Raw genomic sequence first — 23,735 nt, 5'->3', positions numbered from 1 at the left:
CTCAGTTTTTAAATCAAATAAAAAAAATAGAGAACCGGTTCTCCTGCAGTAGAGCTTGTTTACACATGATGGTAGTTTTCATTTAACATTGTTACTGAGGCTGCTCCCACTCCATTCAGAAGTCACCACAATTGATTGCATGATTTTTTTTTTTTTTTTTTTTTTTTACATAGGATGCCCTTCCTTCTGCAACCACTCGTATGACTTCCTCCTTTTTGTATTTGTACCGGTGTTTCTGTTGCAGGTTTTCTGTTTGCTTTTAAATGGTTGCTCAATAAACAGAATAGATCCTTTGAATACATTTTTGCTATTAGCAGTTTTTATCTGAGTTTCAGTATTTAGTAGTTATTGTTATTTTGATTATTATTGCACTCACAGTGACACAGTGTGGTCATGCGCTGCTACTGCAGAGATCATTGATTTCCCTCCGGATCCGTTTAGGAGTTTTTGTTGTTGTATGATGTTGAGGATGAGATATGGAGAGACATCAAGCACTACTAATACTTTTTATTCAGTTCTAGGCTATTGAAAAAACAACTCCACTGTAGCGCGGTAAAGCTGATGCGTTTTTACAGTTTTCGTCTCGTCCTATAGCAAAAGCAAAAGAACAAGTCACATGGGAGACGAGTTTCTGTCTTTCTAACAGGTTTAGGAATAGGAAAATCCTCTGACTGTAACTGTTATCTTGACATGTGTTCTACCTCTCTGCTGCCAGGATGAGCTCAGTAGAAGAAATAATCTTTCATTACCGGATCCCAGGTCTGGAGAAACCCACACAGCAAATAAGAGGATCTTACAAATCCTAACAGTTTGATCGCAGGGTCAGATTTAAAACTAGATTAAAGGAGGGGGTGTTTTGTGAATTTTTGTGCTAATCTCAATACACATGTCAAAATCTAGAAAATGATAATTGATCTAAAAATATCCAGTAGTTTTTGTGATATTCTCAAGAGCAGACATCTCAGACATACTGCCCGGGGGCCAAATGCGGCCCGCGAGGTATTTTTTTGTGGCCCGCAAGATGATTACTTATTTATATTATATGCGGCCCCCCAGTAAATTGCATTGAACACGTTAGAACTACATTTCCCATGAGGCACCGCGCGGGTATCGCCAATGCTGCTCTTCACTCCATTGAGTAGCATAGTGGACCGTGCGGACGTGAGAATGACAACATCAGACAGGGGAAGGTGATGCGGCGCTTCGGCCACATGATCCATAGTTAAATTAAAAATAGAGAATATGGAAATGTATAACAAATACTGCAAATAATTACAGCAACATTAACAGTAAAAAATATAAGACCCATCAATTCTTTAACTGTAGGTAAGACAAAAGCCTGAGGTCAGTGAGGGTTTTGTATAATGGCATTTATTATATTTATTTGAAAGGGTAATTGTAAATAAACACAGTACAAAACAAGTCTGTCGCCGATTTTCAACTCCAGTCCTTGGTTGGGCCTTTCTACACTACATTAAAATTACATCTGAAGTACATTTTGCATTTCTTTCTAAATAGGCAAAAATGTGCAGATAGGTAATGTACAGTTTATTTTAAGATATATTAGAGCAGCAAACAATAAAAAGGTGCTAAATCATAATTGGCTTACTAAAAAAGGCTAAATCTCTTGCGGCCGCCGACCAACACTGGGTTTGCATTTTTGGACCCCGCTCCAAATGAGTTTGAGACCCCTGCTGTTACGTGATCAGTGGAGCTCCACTTCTCCAGAGGCAATGACGTCACCTACACTTTTTTCCCGCGGCATTTATTGAAATGAATCTCAATAAGACGCCTTTAGTAAACTGTGTTTTTGATGTAACATGGTCAAACATGGTCAAAAGTAATAAAAAATAAATAAAACAAGAAAAATGACATGCAAATAAAATCAATAAAACAAGAATATTGATAGTTGTGTCTGTATAAAAACAAACCAGTCGTCTTATGCACAGCTAAATAGAATCGTTTCAGCCTGGATCTGAACACTGTTAGAGTTTTGTTCTGTCTCGTATCTTCAGGAAGACTAAAATGCAGCCTATAATTTGGTACCATAAACATAAATTATTGTTTGAATACAGACATTGTCAACATTGCAAGTTCTTAATTGACAACGTTGATGTTGAGCCACGGGGGAAAAACACCAGTCGATGATGAACAGTGAGGCTGTTTGTTCACTTGTGCCTGTGCTGCGTTTTTTCTCCACTTGTTTTGCATGGAGCCTAGGACTGTACCTACGATGGATTGTGTAAGGGAACATGACATGCCCTGATGACAGAGGTGGGACACTCGAGCCAAACTGGAGTCGCAATTTTCGGGACTTGACTTGACTTGGGACTTGCTGTTTGTGACTCGAGACTTAACTTGGACTTGAGGCCAATGACTCTCAATGACTTGCTGTGACTTTATAGTTATTCTTTATTTGGGTCAGGGCAGCTTGGCTTCACACAAAGTTTGCAGCATTTAGAGGCTCTTTTACGCATCCGCACACAGCCCAGTGACAGCGGGACTGAAGGCTACGTGGAATCTATTTTGAGCAGGGGCGAATCCGAGTATGCAGGGGCTGGGGCATTACAGGGGAACCACTGACTGAAAGACTGCCAGAAACAAACAAAAATAAAAGATATTATTTTGTATTTATCTCTCTGACTGCAGGGGAAAGCAGCTCATGTTTAAAATACTCTGTTTCATTCTTTTTTTAAGTTGCCCCCCCCGGGCCCCCATCCTTAAAATGCTGTCCCAGTAATTTTGTACATAGACTGGAGCATTTAAAATATATATATTTTGAATTTTGTGGCGTTTAAATATTAATTAGACTTTAAATCCAAATCCATGAGATTTTAAAAAGTTTGCCTGATGATGCCTATAGCAGCTTTAAACTCAGCTGTATCCTCTTGTAATCTCTAAACCACGGTTACCTGAAGTGAGGAGATTATTTCAAGATAACATTTTCAAAAATAACAACATTGTATTTGTGTGTTTTTGAAATTTAAACAAATAATTCTAGGTCAATTACATCGAATAATGAGACTCACCAGTTGTTTGCATCGATATTTTAGCTGCAAAGACCTGAAAAGTTTGAGATGCTGTAGACCTGTCCTCTTGAATCACACTATCACTGCAGTGAATGGGAGTAAGGATTAATATTGGTGATGACGAACTCTTTTGAAGGATGACACACTCTCATTACTGTCCTTTGACTTGACGCCAAAACCATTTTCTTCATTGGCTCCTGTGTGAAGGTTTACATTAACTAATTGACACTCAGTCTGTTATTTTCCCACAGACCAACCCCCAACTTTGGATATCTCATCTTAAAAAAATCCTGCAGTTTAAAGCAGTACTAAGTAACGTGTTTACCTTAATAAATCCTTTCCGTCGTCCCTGTCGGGGTAATACAAGTGTTTATGGGACGATTGGAAGGTCTTTCATCTCCCCCGGTGTCTCTGGCCAGGAAACCATGTTTGCAACTTGACTGCCACCGGTGCGGAGAAAGCAATACACACTAATGGAATCACGAAGAAGAAGCTAACATGCTAACGGGCAAAGCTAACTACGGGCTAACGTCACTTTAAACAGTATTTACAGCCAAGTTTGAGTGAAAAAAAATATTTCCATTGTATAATTGGATGCACAGTGACCCTCACTCCCTTCCGTAGGATTTACTCTCCAAGACAATTAATAAGTTAAAAAATCGTAACTTGCTACGACACCTGCAGTTGCGCTTATGGCCTCTAGGGGGAAGAGTTACTTAGTACTGCTTTAATATAGTAGTACTTGGTGGTGGTGGTCAGAGGGGCCGATGGCGCAGACTGGTTGCCTCGCTTCAGTCAGTCTACCCCAGGGCAGCACCGAGTATGGAGTGACCGCATAATGATAATAATTTTCTCCATAAGAACAATAAATGTGTGCAAATGTGTGACAGTCCATGAACAGTCAGAGCAGTTGCAGTGATTGTCAGACTAAGGCAGCTATTTGAATTCTTTACTTGCATCTCAGACTCACTGACAGAGCGACAACAGGCGGAGTGTTGACATTAGTGCCCTCGATGGAGCTCATCTAGAGCAGAAGTGATACGCAGGCACACTTTGTTATTTCACTCATACCTGTGCAGTTCAGTGCGACTCTCCCCTCTGCTCTCTCTCCCCTCTGTTCTCGCTCTCCTTGCTCACTCTCCCCTCTGTTCTCTCTCTCCCCTTTGCTCTCCCTCCTCTCTCCCTTCTCTCTCACTCTCCCCTATATGCACTCTCTCTCTCCACTCTGTTCTCTCCCCCTCTCTCCTCCGGCCCCTCTGATCTCTCTTTCCTCCGCTCTCTCTCTCTCCCGTGTGTTTTCTCCTCTCTCCCCTCTATTCTCTTTCCTCTCTCCCCTTTGTTCTCCTTCTTCCCTCTGTTCTCTCTCCGTCTGTTTTCTCTCCTCTCCGCTCAGTTCTGTCTCCTCTCTCCCCTCTGCTCTCTCTCCTCTCTCCCCTCATTTCTCTCTCCTCTCCCCTCTGCTCTCTCTCCTAGTCTTCCCTCTGCTCTCTCTCCCCTCTGCTCGCTATCCTCTCAATTCTCTCTCCTCCTCTCCCCTCTGTTCTCACTCCTTTCTCCCCTCTGCTCTCTCTCCTGTCTCCACTCTGCTCTCTCACCTCTCAATTCTCTCTCCTTTCTCCCCTCTGCTCTCTCTCCTCTCTGCTCTCCACTCTTCTCTCTTTCCTCTCAATTATCTCTCCTCTGCTCTCTCTCGTAGTCTCCTCTCTGCTCTCTCTCCCCCTCTCCCCTCTGTTCTCTCTCCTCTCTCCTCTCTGCTCTCTCTCCCCTCATTCCTGTCTCTCCTCTCCCCTCTGCTCTCTCTCCCCTCATTCCTGTCTCTCCTCTCCCCTCTGCTCTCTCTCCCCTCATTCCTCCCTCTCCTCTCCCCTCTGCGTTGCATCGCTCAGTCAGCCGGAGAGGCGCGAGTCTCTCCTAACACTGGCTGCCTGATTTCTCGCTGCTCTGCTTGCCTCTTCCCTCCTCTTTGTTGTTGTTCTTTCCTTTTTTTTTTTTCCTTTTCTTTTTTTTTTTTTTTGCAATGGTCTGTGTTGAAGCTCATCATAATGCGTCCTAAGCTGCGCACATCTCCGCACTGTCGCTGTCACCGTCACCGCGCTGTGTAGCGGGAGCAGCCACTCGCTCCCGCCGTGGCATGTCTGTTTACATCAGCAGCGTGGCAGGCAGGGTAGGGAGCAGCGCCAGTGCCGGAGAGCCGGAGGAGCCACAGGACAAAGAGAGCGCAGATGAGGGGAGAGAAGGAGGTCAGGGCAGCTTGGTGGCAGCGCGCGGGACCACCCGGGGACGTGGTGGCAGGACAGCCGCTGGAAGAGGACTCGGGGTGTACAGAGGAGTTTGTGTGTCCGTGCAAGAGCTCAGCTACTGTCTGTGTCTGCCCTGTTGTTGTACAGTGCTGCTGCAGCATGGAGCCGACCCCAACATCCGCAACACGGACGGCAAGTCAGCGCTGGACCTGGCCGAACCCTCCGCCAAGGCTGTGCTCACAGGTCAGTGTGATTCTTATCCACTTATTTGCTTGTGTCTAGAAACTACGTGTAGCTGAGGTGGGTTTAGGATGTTTAGTTTTTCTAAAGTTTTGTGTGTTTGGTCATCAGGTCGGTGGCATCCCTACTAATACTGATAATAAATTGAAAAGTAGCCTTAATTTTCTGGCTCCTTGTCCATGAGACTTGTTCAAATAGTCAGTGATGCTTAATTCATTTCAGCATGAGAAGTTTGTGAAATGTATTAATTACTTCATCTGTATTTCTGGTTTCATTTAGGTTTATAAGGTACATATGAACCCACTACAGCATGTCTATAATGAAACAAATGGTCTATTATAAAGGAGGTGTTTTAATAGCATAAAAGAGCCCAAAAATCCAGGTGAGAGAAATTGCCATAAAAGTACTAGAGGTGGAATAAAATGTGTTTTCTATATAGAACTGTGAACGCATCTGTGGGAAAAAAAAAAAACACCTGTGCAGTGTGCATCCAACTATGAAGCTGTTTTATACCGATCGTGAACTAGCATCTACAGCGTGTTGTTTATTATCGTGACAATCAACGTTGTGATTGTACAAAGTCATCCCTATATTGAGATGGGATGAAATGTCTTGGATAAACTCAATGAGATGAGTTTGGACTATAAGTAACAATATAAAATCCTCGGGCAGCCTCTTTCATTTTTTTATATGCACATCATGTCTTTTTCACCAAGACAGTATTTAGGGCTGGCTGAATTCTCGATTCTGAGCGAGTCTGGCATAAGAAAAAAAATAACACGTCCAGATGTCTACCAAGCGATAAACACACCCTAATGATTGAAAAATTTGGAGAAAAAAACAACATTCTCATATCTTTGCCAACACGCTTCGGCACACCTTGTTCCCACCTCGCAGTCCAATCTTCTTCAAACGCTGCGGGCAACTTTTCCCTGTCCATCTATCTCCTTTTGCAGCTCTTTACACCGGCCCACACCCTACATCACTTTTCCCTCATTTTTTCCTGACCTGCGAGGGGTCGTTCGAAAGCTTGAAATGTTTCGTTTCCTACAAAATAAAAAAAAACACCGCAAGCCTTTTCCACTTTCTGTTCCGAAGTTGTGTCGGGGATGTTGCACATGGTGGGAGCATGGACCTCAAGGGTGTTCAAAAATTAAAGCGCAATTCGGTACCCCCTCCAGCAGATGGCGCCTTAGACGACCTACGCCCAGGGTTAATATTTTTCAATTATTAGGGTGTGTTTAGGGTTCAAGAAGATTCAAGATTTCTTTATTTGTCCCGATGGAAAGTTGTCTTGGGCACACAGGCTGACACATAAAAATTACCATGACGTAATGACAATACTATTAAAGCAGTACTAAGTAACGTGTTTACCTTAATAAATCCGTTTCGTAGTCCCTGTGGGGGTAATACAAGTGTTTATGGGATGATTGGAGGGTCTTTCATCTCCCCCTGGTGTCTCTGGCCAGAAAACCATGTTTGCAACTTGACTTGCCACCGGTCCGGAGAAAGCAATACACACTAATGGAATCACGAAGAAGAAGCTAACAGGCTAACGGACAAAGCTAACTGTGGGCTAGCGCCACTTAAACAGTATTTAATGCCAAGTTTGAGTGAAAAATATTATCTCTATTGTGTAATTGGATGTACAATATCCCTCTCCCTTTGTCTTTTCTGTCAGCGTAGTATTTGATGTCACGGACAATTAATGAGTCAAAAACGCAACATGCTACGACGCCTGCAGTGGCGCTTATGGCCTCTAGGGGCATGACTTAGTGAGTAAACATAGTTCGCACATACACATCACCGCGCTTTTCTTTAGCCTGAGTTCAGGAGATTAACTGAAATGACAGGGATGTATGTCTTCTTGTTTTTAACTGGAACTCTATAGCGTCGTGTGGATGGGAGCGGAGTGTAGGGCATGGGAGGGGTCTTAAATAATGTTGATGACAAAGTGCTATAATGATGGTTAATCTTTTAGCAGCTTAGCAGGTGTAATACGAGGACTCTATGGAGAAACAGAATACAGAGAAGACATTTTATTGCCTTAATAACGGCAGCTTTTGTGATTTCCTGCCCTAAATCACTTTAAGGACAAGTAATCCTGAAGCAATAAATCAGCGTCTCACCAAGATTTTCTTCAAAGACTGCATGTTTAGTGAAATTTCAAATAGTGTTGCCAATTTAGTGTTTTTAAGTATCTTCTCTGTCTCAGTGGGATCGCATTTTGAACCCACATGATTTATTAATTCAGTTTGACAGCGCTGAAGCTATGAATAATTCATTTTAAGGCACACGCTGAGGGCTGAAAAAAATCTGACCTTGGGCCTTGATTTGCCCTGGGACATGCCTTGCATTTGGACGAATGGGAATACAGTTTGTAATGATTTTTTTCCTCCAAAATATGACTTTTTGCCATTACAATGGATTTCTAGCTGTCTCTTTTCCAAGTATTCCTTTACTATTATTCTCAACATATGCGCTATAAGGTAGAAAAGCAAGACGGAGCTGAGGCCCTCTGAATATGCAGGAACATTTATTATAAACCGATGTTTTGACTAAAAAGTGTTCTTCAGGGTTGATTACGCATCACAGGAGTTTGTCACATTTAAAGTGAGCATGACTCATGTGACCAAGATCAAGTGACAAATGCAATCCCGAGAAAAAAAAACTATATTTAGATAATAAAATAGCAATAGAGACTGGGCAAGGAAAAAAAAGGCCATCAAAAACGATGACATCAGAGAACATTGTCAGTAACTCGGCAGACACAAGAAAGTTGAGAGTAGTGAAAGTGGAGACCCAAGTCTGCATGTAAAATTGAGTCATTCTTTGGGGGAAAACATGAAGCATGTAGAACACAAACACAGGTTCTATTATAAATGGAATGCGGAAAATGAGCTTTTTACAGCAGAGAGGAGTGTATGAACTATATTGTCGTAGATAATGTCTCATTGGGTTCAGGAAGTATCTATTCCAAATGATTATGTTGAAGTCTTCTAAAAGTTAAAATGGTCAGAGACAATGAAACACGAAAGGAAATGACCACAGACGTAAAGTTTTATAACTTTATCTTTCTCTATTACTTTATCTATAACTGATCTTATTTAAATTGCATATCATTTTTGGCTATTAGTGCATTAAAATGAATTGTTTTTTTCTGGTTCAGACTGTTTAAACACAATTTAAACATCATTTAGTCCAATTCAGGTCTGTTTTAAACTGTATTAAGACATACAGCCCTGATTTGATGTTGATCAAAGCCTGGTGGTACATGAAAGGTCAAATAGTTTATGAGGTGGTACTTTGTGGGAAAGGTTTTGTACAGGAATGGGTCTGCACATGATGTACAGGGTCTGAAATATTGTGTCACAATGACATTTTAGGATATTCTATAGCATATATATTCTTTAACCTTGAAAATATACATTTTTACTGTATTACAGATTTATAGAAGATTTTTGAAAAAGATTCAGATAAGAATAAAACAAGCAACTTTCTGAACCCATTTTGTCGTCAGTTGTAAATCAAAGAACAATACATTTTTGTAGCTATGTGTTGCTGTGAACAGGGCCAATTTTCTCTGTTAATTTAAGTTAGAATCAATCTGTTACACTGTACCAAAGCTGGAATGTAAATGCCAGTAGCTTCTGGCCAGCAGTCTGATTGTATCCTTTCAGTGCACGATGAGTCACAGAGTGCGGCTTGTGTACGCGGTGGTGGTGTCATGGACAAAAGGCAAGAACAGCTGTAAAACTCCTGCAATGTCGCCTGTGGTATTCACATGTAGTTATTTACTTATAATCATGTAAGCCGTGTTTAAAAAACACAGGGTTTTGCTATGTTTGTTAATGTTTTTTTTAATGTAAATCTTGAAGGATTTATGTTGACCTGAAATTGATTACTTTAGATGCAGTATTATATAGTAATAGTTTTGAATTAGTAAGAAATGGGATTTGCCTGTAACTGACTCAAGAGTTTTTATGGCTTGAGTGAAACAACAGAACTTTGCTTAATGATTACCACTTATTTCTTTTTTTTCTTGTAATGTACACACAAAACTGTATACATATAGTGTAAAATCATAATTTTATAACAATAAAAAAAATAACATGTACAGTATGAATGTGTTTAGGTCACATCAGTTTTTTCCTTCTTTTTTTTATATTGTCTTTTTTTATTCAATAAACAGAGTCATATGACATCGTCCTGACAGGATGAAATGCTCTGCTCTGGGTTCTTGGTTGCTATGGTAATGGTCCATCTTTTTGTGTCATCATGACAAGGGCCAGGTGTACCTTTGCGACCAAAGATAAATATTTCGTTGCCTCCGTCTCATTTGTTTGCACAGTCGCGCTCTGGAGCCTGGAGATGTGTTGTCGTACACATCCGTTAGGGCTGGACGATTAATCGAAATTTAATCATGGGACTTTATAGTCGTCAGGGTTACAGCCATTTCTTTGGCAGAAACCGCTCCTATTTTTGGAGTTTAAATGAGACAATGGAAGTTTTTTGCATTTGTTATTGTTTGAGCTGAGGTTTGTATAAAAGATATATCTAAGTTCATGAATCGGCAACATGTGTTTTTATTATGAAAAACACAATTGAAGAGAAAATCAAGATCAATCAATATGAGAAGAATCTTTGCTTGCCTTTTAGAGCAATTTATTTGAGATCCCTCTTCAGTTTGAAGTGAGCACTACCTCGAGACATTGTTGTCGGGCCAACCAAAATATGCCCCTTTCTTACAAGACCCTAGTCAATACACCGACTCTGCCTTAACATTGCCTAAATGCGTTTCAAAGCTCGATTTTGTTTTTTTTTAAATTTCAACAGGTACCGCGCTTATTAGAGTGTCCATGCACTGTCAGGTAATTGTCTTAATGCGTCTTTTTTGCGTGCGTTCAGTTCAAATCATCTCCGGACTCACTATCGCTTATAATCTCTCCGGGGATATCGGTGCCGCCTCCAAATCACTTTTTCTCACCATCACTTTTGAGTGTTTACACGCAGTTACATCAGCGGCTCTCCCTGCGTGGCCTTGCTGCTAAATTAGATCAGCCGCACAAAATAACTGGAGAGACACACGCGCTGTGTCCGGACACAAATGGTGAGAGAAATTATGTTCTTGCTTGTTCGAATTTAGATTGCATGTCTGACCGACGGATATAGTCAAGCTTGTGTATCCTGGCAGAGTGGCTATTATGGAAAAGAGAAAGGTGTGGGGCTATGGATATGTTTTTTGTTCTCTGCCACCGCAATTATTCTTAACAGTCGTCAGTCAAATGCTTGTGTAAATGGTGTAAACAACCTCAAACTCTGCGCTGGCAAACTTTAGTGCATGTTTATCATTGCACACTGCTGTATTTGCATACAGTTTTGGAAAATGGGAGTTATCCATGCATATTAGAACAGCTGCACCGTTGGTACTAGATATCTTCCGACATGATTATTGTATTTTTTGTTGTACATATCTTTTACTCGTGGCAAAATGAAGAGCACGTTTACCATATCTTAGCCCATGTAATTACGTTGGCATTCTAAAATACCGTTAGAATAGAGTAAATGTCCGTGGGGTATGGGAGAGGACCCAATGGAAGAGGCTGGATGGGAGGTTTCTGTCCACCCTTGTTTCTTGTGAGGAACCAGCGCTTTAGTGGATTTTCCTGAAGGCCATTCTGTCATCGCTTCGCAATTCCTGATCGCAAATTGATGTTATTGTGGGTGGATGGCTTCAGGGAAACAGGAAATGTGTCAACAAGAAAGAAACGAGGACGAGGACCGTTGCAACAACTGAAAATGTCAAATGACTTCGTCCGTCGATGCTGCGCTCTCCCAAGCGTTCTGCTCGTAAACATGCAGTTGTCCTTGGCATGTCGGGACGTTCTCCTTGTTGAATTCTTCATGATAACTCCATCTTGTCCCATACAAAATGATCAAATGGATTGAGACTTGGAATTGTGCAAAAAAAGACTTTAAAGCAGAACTAAGTAACTCATGCCCCTAGAGGCCATAAGCGCCACTGCAGGTGTCGTAGCATGTTGCAGTTTTTTACTCATGTCCGTGAGAGTAAATACTACGCTGACAGAAAAGACGAAGGGAGAGTGGGATATTGTACATCCAATTACACAATGGAGGTAATTTTTTTCACGGGGCTAACACGCAATTAGCTTTGCCTGTTAGCCTGTTAGCTTCTTCTTCGTGATTCCATTAGTGTGTATTGCACCGCCGACCTGGACCATGGAAAGTATTACCCCCAGAGGGGCTACGAAAAGGATTTATTAAGGTAAACAAGTTACTTAGTTATTCCGTAAAGGAAGGTAATTATGCAAAATCTACCTTTTAGAGCTTTTGACCATGTTAAAATGATTAAAATGGTTAAAATGTTTTCTCATAAAATAACAAACCTGGAGTTGTGTTTCGAGCCGATAACGCATCTTTCAGTAATCTCTGGATCTTCTGCAGTGGCTATTTTTAGCATCGCTGTGCCAGCTCCTAAATGCTCTCCCTTTTTTGGAGGATCATCTGTAAATCAAACTACTGGATTTGAGATCAATATTCCATTTTCTAACCAACAAAGTATGAGATGGTAATAAAGATGTGTTTGAAATGTTTACCAAGTACCTGCAAAAAGCAGAATGCCCCTTCTTTAAATGAAGGCTTTAGGTAAATGCTTTCATGAATTTCAATGAATTCATTGGCGGTTCCATTGAGTGTGCACGGATAATGGTAAGAAAACAAACAAGATTCAGACTCGAACAATGAGGACTAGAAAAAAGGTTTCAAAAATGAAACAGATGGCCATGTCATCATACATTTGACAACTGGCTGTGCTCCACGACGGCTACATCTTCCTCTTATTATTTTTACAGGTGCCCACAGAATCACTGCAGATGTCCCAAAAGCAAAAGGGTAATAGAAAACAAGAGACAGGTGACAGGAGGCATCAGCATAATGAGTCTTATTGAGGATTTAGGATTGGCACAACTGCAGCAATGCATTTTCATATTGATTCTTACTCTTGACATCTTTTCCTCTTGATTGTCTTGTATAATTTTATGAGTTAGCCAGAAGTCTAATATAAAGAATGTTTAATGTTGCGATTTTAAAGTAAACTTGTTTGCACTTTTCTGGTCTAAAACCTTCTTAACCTCGTGTGTGCTCCCCCTCATCGCTAAACAATGAATGCCGCCTGTTTGTTGTTGTTTTTTTGCGGTGGAAGTCTCTATGAAAGTAGAGCTTCAAACTGCGATCGGAAAAGCAGAATCATTCCACAACCACGCCCTGACAATGCACAGTGAAGGAAGAGGAGAAGTGTTCTTTTCAGCATCATATCCATGTCGGTTCGTCATTATCACTTATTGCACTGTGGAAAAGTCAGTTGCACGCGACTACTTTCTGTGTTACGCTGTACCTCGTGGCACAGACCAACAGAAGGTTTCGTTTTCATTGTAGTGTGATATAGACTGGTGCTATGTGATTGAAAAAAGCATAATACCCCCTCTTTAAAAATAATTAAAAGTCTTTAAATGAATTGTGACAAAATTGGGGCTTTAAAAGTCATTAAAAAGCATTAAAGTCAGTTCGAACTTGCATTCAGTCTATTTTGGGGGGAAAATGACAGCATTGCTCAACTATAATATTTGCATTACTGCATGTAGAAACCCTGTCACCGGAGGGAATGCCTTGTGGAAACCGTAGCTGATCTTGCCTTTACTGGCTTGGAAGACAAATTACATTAGGGTCATAATGATAAAAAAAAAAAAAAATCAAATTAAGTGATTAAGTTAAGTGATCTGTATCATGCTATTTTAGCCATCCCAAAGTAAACTATAGGTATATGATATGTTGTACCTCTACTACTATGCAGTACTCATTTTTGTGAGAAATAAGTATTTTCGGGGGGGTATTTTCCAAACCCGGAAGACAAGACGCTTCGATTCAGTTAACTCCGCCCCCTCTCTCCGAGCTGATCTGCCCATGCATTATTAGCAGTAAAATAAATATAAATATCACAGCAATAAGTGAAGTTTCCTCACAATGCAGTTATAAGGAGTTGACATCTGCAACACAGCTTCATAAACACACAAGCTAACGCGCATTTTGACTCACTGCTCTGTCCTGGCCGCTTCATCGGGTGTTTACGATATGGGACTCGTGTTGGTTATTAAAGTGAATCCACTTTGATTGTGGCGAAGGTTCACCAAGCATCCTTCAGGCACAGAGGAACACTGTTTTGGCTGATAGTCGCTGAATCCCTGAAAGAAATTCCAACTTCTGGCGAGTGTCCTCTTCTTTAGGAAGGTTGAATAAAGTCCTGCACCTCTCAAACGCGCATTTTCTCCATGACATTAGTGTTAAGTAAGAAAAAAGAACAGGGGTGTCCAGAGTAGGTTAGAAAGAGCTCCTTCTTCAAAACTTTTAGTGCAAACATGATGACATCTGTTCAGACGCTCAGGGGTGCGTTTGTTTTCCCCGCAGAGGCAGTGCGGACGCCTCGGGCACTTCCTTTTTTTGGAATTAATTTTTATTTTATTATTTCTTTATTTCTTTGTTACAACAGAAATAAAGAAAAAGCTCTTTTATAAATGAAAATCAAGTCGAAAGGCATTACATTACAGACGTCGGGCTCTTCTTGTTTGTCAGTGGTTTTCCAGCAGAGGGCGGAGCAGGAGGATTGCTGAGAACTGTGTGAATCCAATGAACATGAATCCAAAAAACACTCTGGAGGTGTTTTTGATCAGGAAATGCATTACAACATGGCTAAAAGCTCAAAAAAGTTGACGTTGCATGATATAGGACCTTTAACTTTTTGAAAACTGAACCATGAAATGACAATTACTCACCATGTTTTTTTCTGTCGCTGGCGTCTTGGGGTTCAATTATCGTGTACAGCCAAATGATTTGCCGCATCCCCATACCAATCAAAGCTGCCAGAACAAGTGCCGTGTTTGTCACCAGCCTGTCGCTCCTCACTGGCACCGCCATGGGCTTCATTATCATCCTCTTCCACCTCCGACTTGTGATTTGTCAGGTTCTTGCTTTTGCTGCTGCTGACAAATTCACTGCATCTTGTCAGAAACGTGAAATATGTCGTAAATGGCAGATACTAATTACCTTTCACCAGCGTGAAGCCACTTTTGTTATTCTAATTAAGGTTTAATCAAAGTCTAATCACTCTCAGACATTTTTATTATTACAATAAAATTAGATGCGTTGTAAGATGTTTACTATTTTGAATCTTACCAAGAAAATTCCCTTCAACAATATATCTTTTGATTAGAAGCAGTGCTGAGTGAAGCAGACTGCACAGAGAGCCTAAAGAGAGTTTGCTGGTTGGTGGGAAGATGTATAGTTTGGTTTGCAATGACAACAGAGGCTGAACATTAATTTTAAATTGTTAGCCGTGGTTCAAATCCTTCCTTAAAGCATTTCCAACATCCTATTTCTTCACAGAGAGGACTTTGTAAACCCATTTCACACCTTCCTGCGAACAATGCTGTCATAGAAATGTAAAGAATAGAAACCAGTCTGCTGGCTGACAATTGATAAAAAGCTCTATTATTAGATGGACAGCACACGAATGGCTGCATTTACACTGTACTGCAGGACAAGGCTGTTCGAGTTTTCACTACTAGAACAAAGAAAACAGAAATATCTATCTATGGAAAAAAATGGCATTGGATAATACTACAAATATTTTTTTGGTCCAGCATTTTTTTTTTTTAGAACTTTATACAAGCCATTAAAGCAGCCACCCTGGAACTGTTGCATTCCCACCTTTGAAACAGCGTGTTAACTTTGTCCAGCATATCTACCTGCCACCAACACAAACAAGGGCAGAGATAGAAAAATAAGTGGAATGGTTTGAAGCAGCAACAGTTGGCGTCAGAGTTTAGCCTTATGAAAGAGGTTTAGATCAATACAAACATAAAAACAAAACATAATGACAACAAAGTACCAAAAATGTTTATTTTGCTTCATATCTTATTCATTCTGCTTATAAATATGTGTAGCACACAAGATTAATGAAATTTCCCTTTTCCTTTGAATGCACCTCCAGGGCAGCATGTGGCGTTGAGTGAGGTGTGGGTGAGAGGGGGAAAGCCAGGTGAGCGGAGGGACGGAATAGAGCAGGGTTCACTACTTACCGCTACAGACAAAAAAATTCCTAGAGAATAGCTTAAGGCAACTTGAAGCACCGCTCCTTTGTACTGTGTACAGCATTTCTCTGCGTCTCCTATGTGTTTTTGCGATTTAAAGCTTCTGTGCTTTTATTCATCTCTGCTGCACACCGCCAGCTCCACACTCCAGTCTTTGGTGATGGAAGTGTATATTGACCCATAAATTAGCTCCACCGCGCTGCCACATCCAACACATCACACTGAAAAATGACCGAGCCTCTCTGAGCCCGGTTAGCTGCAGATGGAAGAGAAAACACAGGGGACTTTAAGCTGAATTTAAACTTCAGAGCTGATCTTGAGGCTGCAGAAATGCAGTTTGTGAAAATGATTTTTTATTTAATGCACAGGCTCATTTTGTGAATTATTATTATTATTATTTTTTTGCTTTGAACCATGTGACGATAGCTAGTGGGGTTTATGTGTCAGTGATCCTGCATTCGATCAGTCTCCCTCCACTCTCAAATGTGTCGGTGTGTAATCGTCCGTAACGAACATGAGAAAGGTTCCTGTTTGAACACAGAGCTGCATTTAACTTCAATCACCAAATAGGCAAGGCATTTTTATTTATCCTGCACATTTCATACACAAGGCAACTCAATGCGCCTAATAGTTTGCAATGAAATTTTTATTCTCCTTTGGCCCAGCCCTATTTGTTGGTGTTTTTGTTGGACAAATCACAATTATATTTCTCCTGCAACTTGTAATTTATTATCATCTACAAGAAAGACAGTATTCTCATGGGGTAGCGGCCTGATGGTGTCGTTTTCCTGTGGACTAGATTGATTCTATGTTAAATATAGCGTTGCTCTGGAGCATGCTGTATTTTCAGACAGTGTACATGAGTTTGATTAGATAAGAGAACTCATCTTTTCCTCTCTGAATTTGGTATAAATTACCTGCCAGGACATCTTTTTGCAAAGGAGTCAATGAGATTCATTTTCTAAAACGTGCATGAATAAATAACTGGAGGTGGATAACATGACGACGTCCGCTAACGTCCTGTTCCATATTTGATCACTTGAGAGTTGAGCCATGATCCATGGAGTGGTCGCTGAAACACGGAAAATTATGCCTATTAGATATAAATGCAAGCGGTGAACCAGATTGTGGGAAGTTGCAGTTTATAGTTTAAACACAATATTTTTCTGCACAGGGAATTACATGTTTTGAAAAAAAAAGTGCAAACGTGCTATAAATGTGTACAGGCTGATGCTTTGCCGGTCCCGTCAGACCTCAGCTCAGCAGGTAGGGCCTGGTTGGTGCTGGAATGGGAGGCCACCAGGGAACACCAGGAAGCCTGGGTGTTAGTGTGTGAGTGAGTGGTCGGTGGTGGTCTGAGGGGCCAATGGCGCAGATTGGCAGCCTCGGTTCCGTCAGTCTAGCCTCTAGCCCAAGGCAGCCGTGGCTACAATAGAAGCTCATCACCACCAAGGTGTAAATCATGAATAATACACGAAGTGAGAAATAAGAAATAAGTGAGAAAGCAAATGGCGTATTTACAGTTAACCTAGATTCTTCTTCCCAGTTAGTTTTTAATCAACAGAGGTTTTTTAGCTTCACTTGACTTAATGTCATATACATCCATGTCGTGGAGTCTGCTCATTGTTCTCTCTTGTTATTCGCTCTCTGTAAAGCACTTATTAGAGCACTTTCATCAAGTTGTTTTTGCCCTTGACCATGACCACCAACTCTCTGTCTTACTTTCCGCTCGACGCCAGTCTTTTGTCACTCACCCATCAATAACAACGCTGTTTAATGAGCTAGCAAGTTCACGGCGTACCCCACCTTTCATCCTCGCATCAGTTGCGGTGTCATTTTGATCTCACTTTGTCCTCTTGCCCCCTGCTGTCTCTCGCTCACGCTCCTCAATGTCTTTCTATTCAAATGATCAGCTTGTTCCAGTTTGAAACTCTGTCAGTAAAATGTCTGCAAGTCATCTCAAAGCTGATATCCAGGTGCGTAGCTAATTAACCTGCATCAGTAGCTTGTCAAGCTACAACTTGCTGTTTTGTGAAACATGTAAAGAACCATTTACCTCCAACTGTATCATACTCATAACCTGTACTACAAAAACACAAACGTGAGATGGATTGTACAAACTTTCTACAATGGGCTGAACATCTCGAAGTGAGGAGCGCGGGGAGGAGAGTGTGCATCTTGAAGTGGAGGCGAGTGCAACTTGAACTCTTATTCCCATTGCTTACAAGTTAAAATGTATTATTTTCAGCCATTCTACCTAGCTCCACCACAGCCAGTGACTAGACAGTCAACTAATTCGTGTGTGCTGTGGTACCTCTGATATTTAGAACTTCTACTGTGTGGCTTAGTATCAGCAGATGCTAAAGCAGCTGCACTTGTAGAAACAGCGTGACGGATGGAACTGTTCATTTTCCTCAGTAGTAGTTCAGTAACATGGCAGACATGGCTTTTGTCTTTCCCAAAACTTAAGTATTGTTCCAAAGGCTAGATCTGATGCGCCCACCGTTTGAATGTTTTTGCTTTTGATCCGGGCAATGGTTGGACAAATTACTCCGCAAGTAGAAAATACATGTTGCAAAGTCATTGCCAGACTAGCCGACCTAAACTGCGTTTCCATTCGGTGAGACATTTTCTCTACTTTCAATGCCTTACACCACAGTCATTGGTGCCTCATAGCCTGTAAATTACTACATTTATTTATTTGACTGGGACATGTACAGGAGCATTAATCAGCATATGAAGCGATGGAAACCGAATTTGTCATTTAGAAGCCTTAATTCGCATAAAAAGTTTCAAAGTATAGTTGTAGCAGTTATAACAGTGCTGGTTGGTTATAATAGCAGCAATAATAGAGGCACTGTATCACAACTGGGTTCAGCAGTTGTAGGAGCAAAAAAGTGGTTTGGTATACTTAAATTATTCCTATCTTTCCATGTTGTTCTTGCAGCTGTCTCGCCGGGTGCAAGCACATGTATTGGTAAATGGATGCAGCTTCTCTACCTCAAGGTTTGACAGTTCATTAGAATGAGTGACGGGTGCGTGGGCTACCTGCGCAAAGGTGAGAATTTCAATATTGTGATCGGACTCATGGTGCTACTGTTCGAAACATTGAAGTTTATGGAAGATGTTTTGGTATTGAGTGTTTGACCATTCTTTCACATGCACACATCATTCATGAACTATGGTACATGTTTTTAGTGGTGGAGTACCAAGGCGGAAACCTGCATTCCTGTGAAACACGTGCATTTACCGCTGCCGTACCAATGAAAATATTTCCAAACATTGGCATCACCTTGTCTTTAACTGAACTGAGCTCAAAACATGTAAGAGATTTACATTTTCAATGATGCTGTATCTTACATGTACTTAAAATACCTCAGCCGCACAAAATCTGTTAAACGAAAAAAATATGAATTTCTGGAACATTACCATTTGCCCCCAAAATGGACCACAGGATTCCGGGAGCTGTCAGACTGGCCAAATTGCCTCAGGGTGCAATTAATGATGCCAAACCCTTGGCACAACATCCAGCTCCATATTTCAAAAAACTGACCAGCTGAATGTGTCTGCCACCTCTGACATGAAATATAGATATGATCAGAGCAAATGTCACTCATGTGTGTCACTGAGGACCAGTCGGCACCGCCTCATTGGTGCTGTCCAAAATGTTTTTGGGCGGAATCATTTTGTGGGAATGTAGTACAGGGTTCACAGCTTTTACATTATAAGTGTGCAGAGGAAATGATATTCTGGTGATACACTCTCGATCAAAAGTTCACCACTTGAAAAATGGCAAAAAATAAAATCACATTCGCATTTTGCAGCCTTTGCGATTTGCTAAGTGCAACCACTCAAATTGCAACTTTGCTGTTTTTCTGCCATAAGTGCAAGGAAAAGTGGCAGATATCTCTAGTGCTCTGTTTTCTTGCCAAATGTTAATGTAGTTTGTCTCCACTTCAAATTGCAATTGGCAAAACATCATTGGTACTTTCTGCTTGATGTTGGCCAGCATCAACTATTATACGCTGTTCAAACTCTGATCATTTGTGCCATACCCCTACAGCAAATGCGATTGAACCCACTCTCTGTAATCCCTGAGTGTTATTGAGCTTTCCATTACAAAACTTTTAGCTGTTTTGACTTTGAGTTCATTTTTTTCCAGTTCATGTGGGCACAAGAATAACTCAAAAATAAGCGCCTAAGGGGACAAACCCAGAAAGAAAAGAGATCGGGAGTGTGAGAAACACAGTCCATTAGCAGCTATTAATTACTGCTGATTGGTATTCAGACTCACTGCCTCTGAGCCAGGGAGATCAATTCTCTGGACCGTCGACGACAAACACACACATACACAGTCGCACACACACATAAGACTCACGATACTACACGCTCATTTGCTTGGCCTTTTTTGGGCTTTAAAGCTGGTACACCTGCTTTCATCAATAGCACAAATCAGAGGGCCATTCCATTTTGGCTTTCACTGGGACATTTCTAATCTTTGCTCACTGGACCGTCGAAGCGTGACATGTTTAGTTAATAGCGGGGCACTAATATCCATCGGATGTACAACTCTCAAGTGCGGGTGCAAGTCAGTTGTTGGTTGGGGCAGAAGCAGGGTAAGCCTTTTTTGATTGGGCAATACTAATTCTACTACGTTTTGTTTTATATGATGTGCTGTTTGATAGACTGTACATTGCCTATCCACAATTTAAGATTCCACAGGTTTTCATAAGGCTACTATTCGTTGCACTTTGTTTGAAATAACAACCCATTGTCCAAAAACTCAGACAATTTGCATTTTTGTAATAGGCGCGTGTTGGCTAATTCATGTATTACTAATAATGACACAGTGTCCTGCATTAGACTGGGTTTTTCATCAGTCGCTTGTTATGTGGCTCACTGTGCTGCTGCTTTTCAGTTCAAGACATATAATGTTTCCTCTTCCACAGGACTCATCAGTGCGTCCAAGTCGAAGCATAGTGTCCTGTCTGTTCTTAACATAACATTGTGCTCCTTATGTTGTTAGCAAATGAGGGAGAGGGGGACGTCTGAAGTGTCAGCTTCAGTGCACATGATAAGCTGAACAAAGAAAGTTTCACTCCCACCTTGTTTCAGAAACTTCTGCTATGGCTGTCTTCTTTTTCCATTTAGTTTAAAAAGCCAGGAGCCACCGTAAAAGTAGAGATGCTTTTTTTGTTTCTGAAACCGATACTGGGGGTTTCAGTATCTGCCGATATCCGATATTAACCAATACCAGGAGATTTTCTTAAAAGAAGCTGAATGAAAAATATCTATAAATATAAATATCCTTCTTTTCAATAAAGATCAATAAAGTCTAATCTTTTCTTGCAAATGAGATGGTACAGATCAATGACAATTATGTCTATTTATAAACTAATGGAAAATCATTACACTGCGGCAATCAAGAATACGTTTGCGGATGTTAGAACTAACCCAGCAATCCAGGTTCTGCTCTTCAAAATGAGGTACAGCATGCCCGTATTCACTGAGATTTAGTTGGTGAGAGTCGTGTTTTTAAAGCGGTGAGAACTAGTGATGTGTAGATGATAAAATCGTGTCACACCATATCGCACTGTGTTGGTAGGCTTACAGGTGCCATCTTGTGGAAAAGCATTGCAGCAGTGAGCCTGAAAGTAGCCAAGTCAACACTGACTGAGCTCATTTATTCTCGTTGAGAAATGTGAACCTAATCGCCAGGACTGAGCCATTTAACAGCAGTGAATATTTAGAAAGAGCAAAACTGCTCTGGATAATGACTTGAACTCACGACCTCTGATTACACACCGGGCGCTCTCCTTACAGAGCTACACGGACGGTTTAGCACTTATATATATACTAGCCTCTAGCCTATATCTATGTTTTTGCGCTGCGCTTCAATATGGACGTGAAAGCGAAGAAAAGAGATGCTCTTGTGCTCTATCTATTGAATCCTGTTGTTATCAGGGCAGATTCGCTTCGTGCCCAAAGATTTGGACGACCAGCGATGGGCACTCTAGCGCTGCGACGCCGACGGGATCGGTGCCCAGTGCATAAATCCCAAATGACAGAATGAGCCAGGTGTTGCTCTCTGCCCTGCTGCTCGCTGCTACACGTTACGTATGACACTACATAATACAAAATGACACAGTGTTGGTCATGTGACTTTTCTTAAAATTATATGCTCGTAACTAGGGTTGGGCGATGTCCCCTGAAGTGGCAGTTGACGATGTTTACAGTGAATCATCTCATTATAAGCATTTTTTAAAGACTTTTACAGAGCCTATAGGCTGCATATTAGTTATGTTCGGCTCATATTACACTTATACAAATGTAAATCAGATCTTCTTATTTGCATTTTCCCAATTTTAACGTAATGTTTAAGAAACAGTGAGTGTTGCAGTTTGCATCGTAGCCTATGTTTTTGGAGCTGCTCCATGCGCCGCCATGTGCTCGTACCTCCTGCACTGCGCCTCTTTCTCTCCTCTCTCTTCCCTCTCTCCTCTCTCGGTCCTTCGTGTGTTTATGCAAACCCATGCGCTCTCAGCTCCGATGTGATATCCACTTTAAAGCTGATTAGTTTCCGTCCGAAAAGCAAAGCAAAACCAGGCGATGTTAAACAGTGAAGCTGCTTAGAGAGAGAGCCCCGCATGGTCAGAAAAATATCAGCGCTGCATCTTTATTTTAATTACGGCTAGCACATCATGTCTATGGCAGGCAACTTAAACTAGCATGCATATTAGTTATATTCGTGATTTCATTTACAGTGCAATCCCTGCAAAGTTTGTAGGTTTACTAGGCCTACGGAAGATCAGTGCATGTTTCTGGAGGGGTCCATCGGAACAACCCTACTTGTAACACAGCTTGGCCGAGATGTTGCTTTCTCTGCTTGATACAAGTGTCGATACCTAGGCTCGTTTAGCCCATCACTAGTGAGACCCAAAACTATCGGTTCAGTATCGAATATTTGTAGCCAATACCTGATATCATATTTTTCCCAGCATTGCCCATGTCTTCTCTTCTATTTGGAGGCAATTTGTGTCACACCACTACGGCGTGGGGAGGAAGCGAGAGCAGCACCGGGGCTTATGGGAAATAAAGTTCTTTAATAAAATTTATCGGTGGCCGGGGTAAAATATAAGCTGGTAATCATGTCATCATTCCGTGCACGGACCCTATTGTTTAATGCTATCAGCTGGAATGAATGAATGAATGTATTTTGTTCAAAGCCACATCTGGATAGGAAACCAGGTAACGTTGATGACATGCTTTGCAGAACAATTCCAACATTCTCTTTTGTGAAACTCTTTTACGACCAATTTTATATCCATTTAATCTTCAAATAATGACATGACTAAATCAATTGCTAACTTTTAGCTTTTTGTTTTTGGAAAATTGACCCCTTTCAATTGGAATAGACAAGGTTTTTCACTGTGTACACTGACTTTCTCTGAAGCAATCAAATAAAGCCAGCCCAGATCCAGCGGTGAAGTGCAGTCCTCCTTTGATCTGAAACCCTCTTTTCTCTGGCGCCGACGGTGAAAGCTGAAGAGAAGGGTCAGAGAAGGCTATTTCTACTAGACCTTTTAGCACATCACTTCTGACAGACAGCTAAAGGTGCGGCTTCACACTAGAGCCCACAGGGATTTGGCGCTATGTACTGGCGGAGTGAAGTCCAAGTTTGTCTGCTTCCAAGTTGGTGAATTGAATGATTTGGCTCTGCAAGTCATTCTCCTAAATAGAATTAATATTTTATTTCACGTTGACGATTTGACTTGTCGAGTAGGAGTCAGGCTAGAATACGTGTAGTTTGGGCTCAAAAAGATGCTTTGAAAGTTGAAACTTGTTTAAAAATGCTTAAGCTGTATTAGGGGCTTGTAAAGAAATGATGGTGATATTTTATATTTATAGAGATTGTGTTTTATGTTTATTGAATATCCAAACATGCTGTAAACTCGCTCCTGCCATCATGCTCCGAGTGAATTCTGAACTTTCAGAATCAGCAGATGCTGTAATTACCTCTCAAAGGCCACGAAGTGCACGTGAATCGTGGTAACATTTAAATC

At 41.1% G+C, this 23,735-nt stretch overlaps 1 protein-coding gene across 1 annotated transcript in view; it reads left to right on the top strand.

The window, feature by feature from the left end:
• The window catches only part of LOC306982664 (poly [ADP-ribose] polymerase tankyrase-1-like), a 116,872-nt gene that overhangs the window by 4,695 nt on the left and 88,442 nt on the right, over nt 1–23,735 (top strand). Inside the window, exon 4 of the mRNA XM_079582556.1 lies at nt 5,417–5,512. Within this exon, the coding sequence (XP_079438682.1) occupies nt 5,417–5,512 (96 nt within the window). The remainder of the gene's footprint in view (nt 1–5,416; nt 5,513–23,735) is intronic.

Source organism: Gobius niger (assembly GCF_951799975.1).
Source record: "Gobius niger genome assembly, chromosome: 2".
In the NCBI taxonomy this organism is placed as follows: domain Eukaryota; kingdom Metazoa; phylum Chordata; class Actinopteri; order Gobiiformes; family Gobiidae; genus Gobius; species Gobius niger.
Note: the sequence above shows the minus strand (reverse complement) of the source record. Positions and strands in the feature narration are given on the sequence as shown.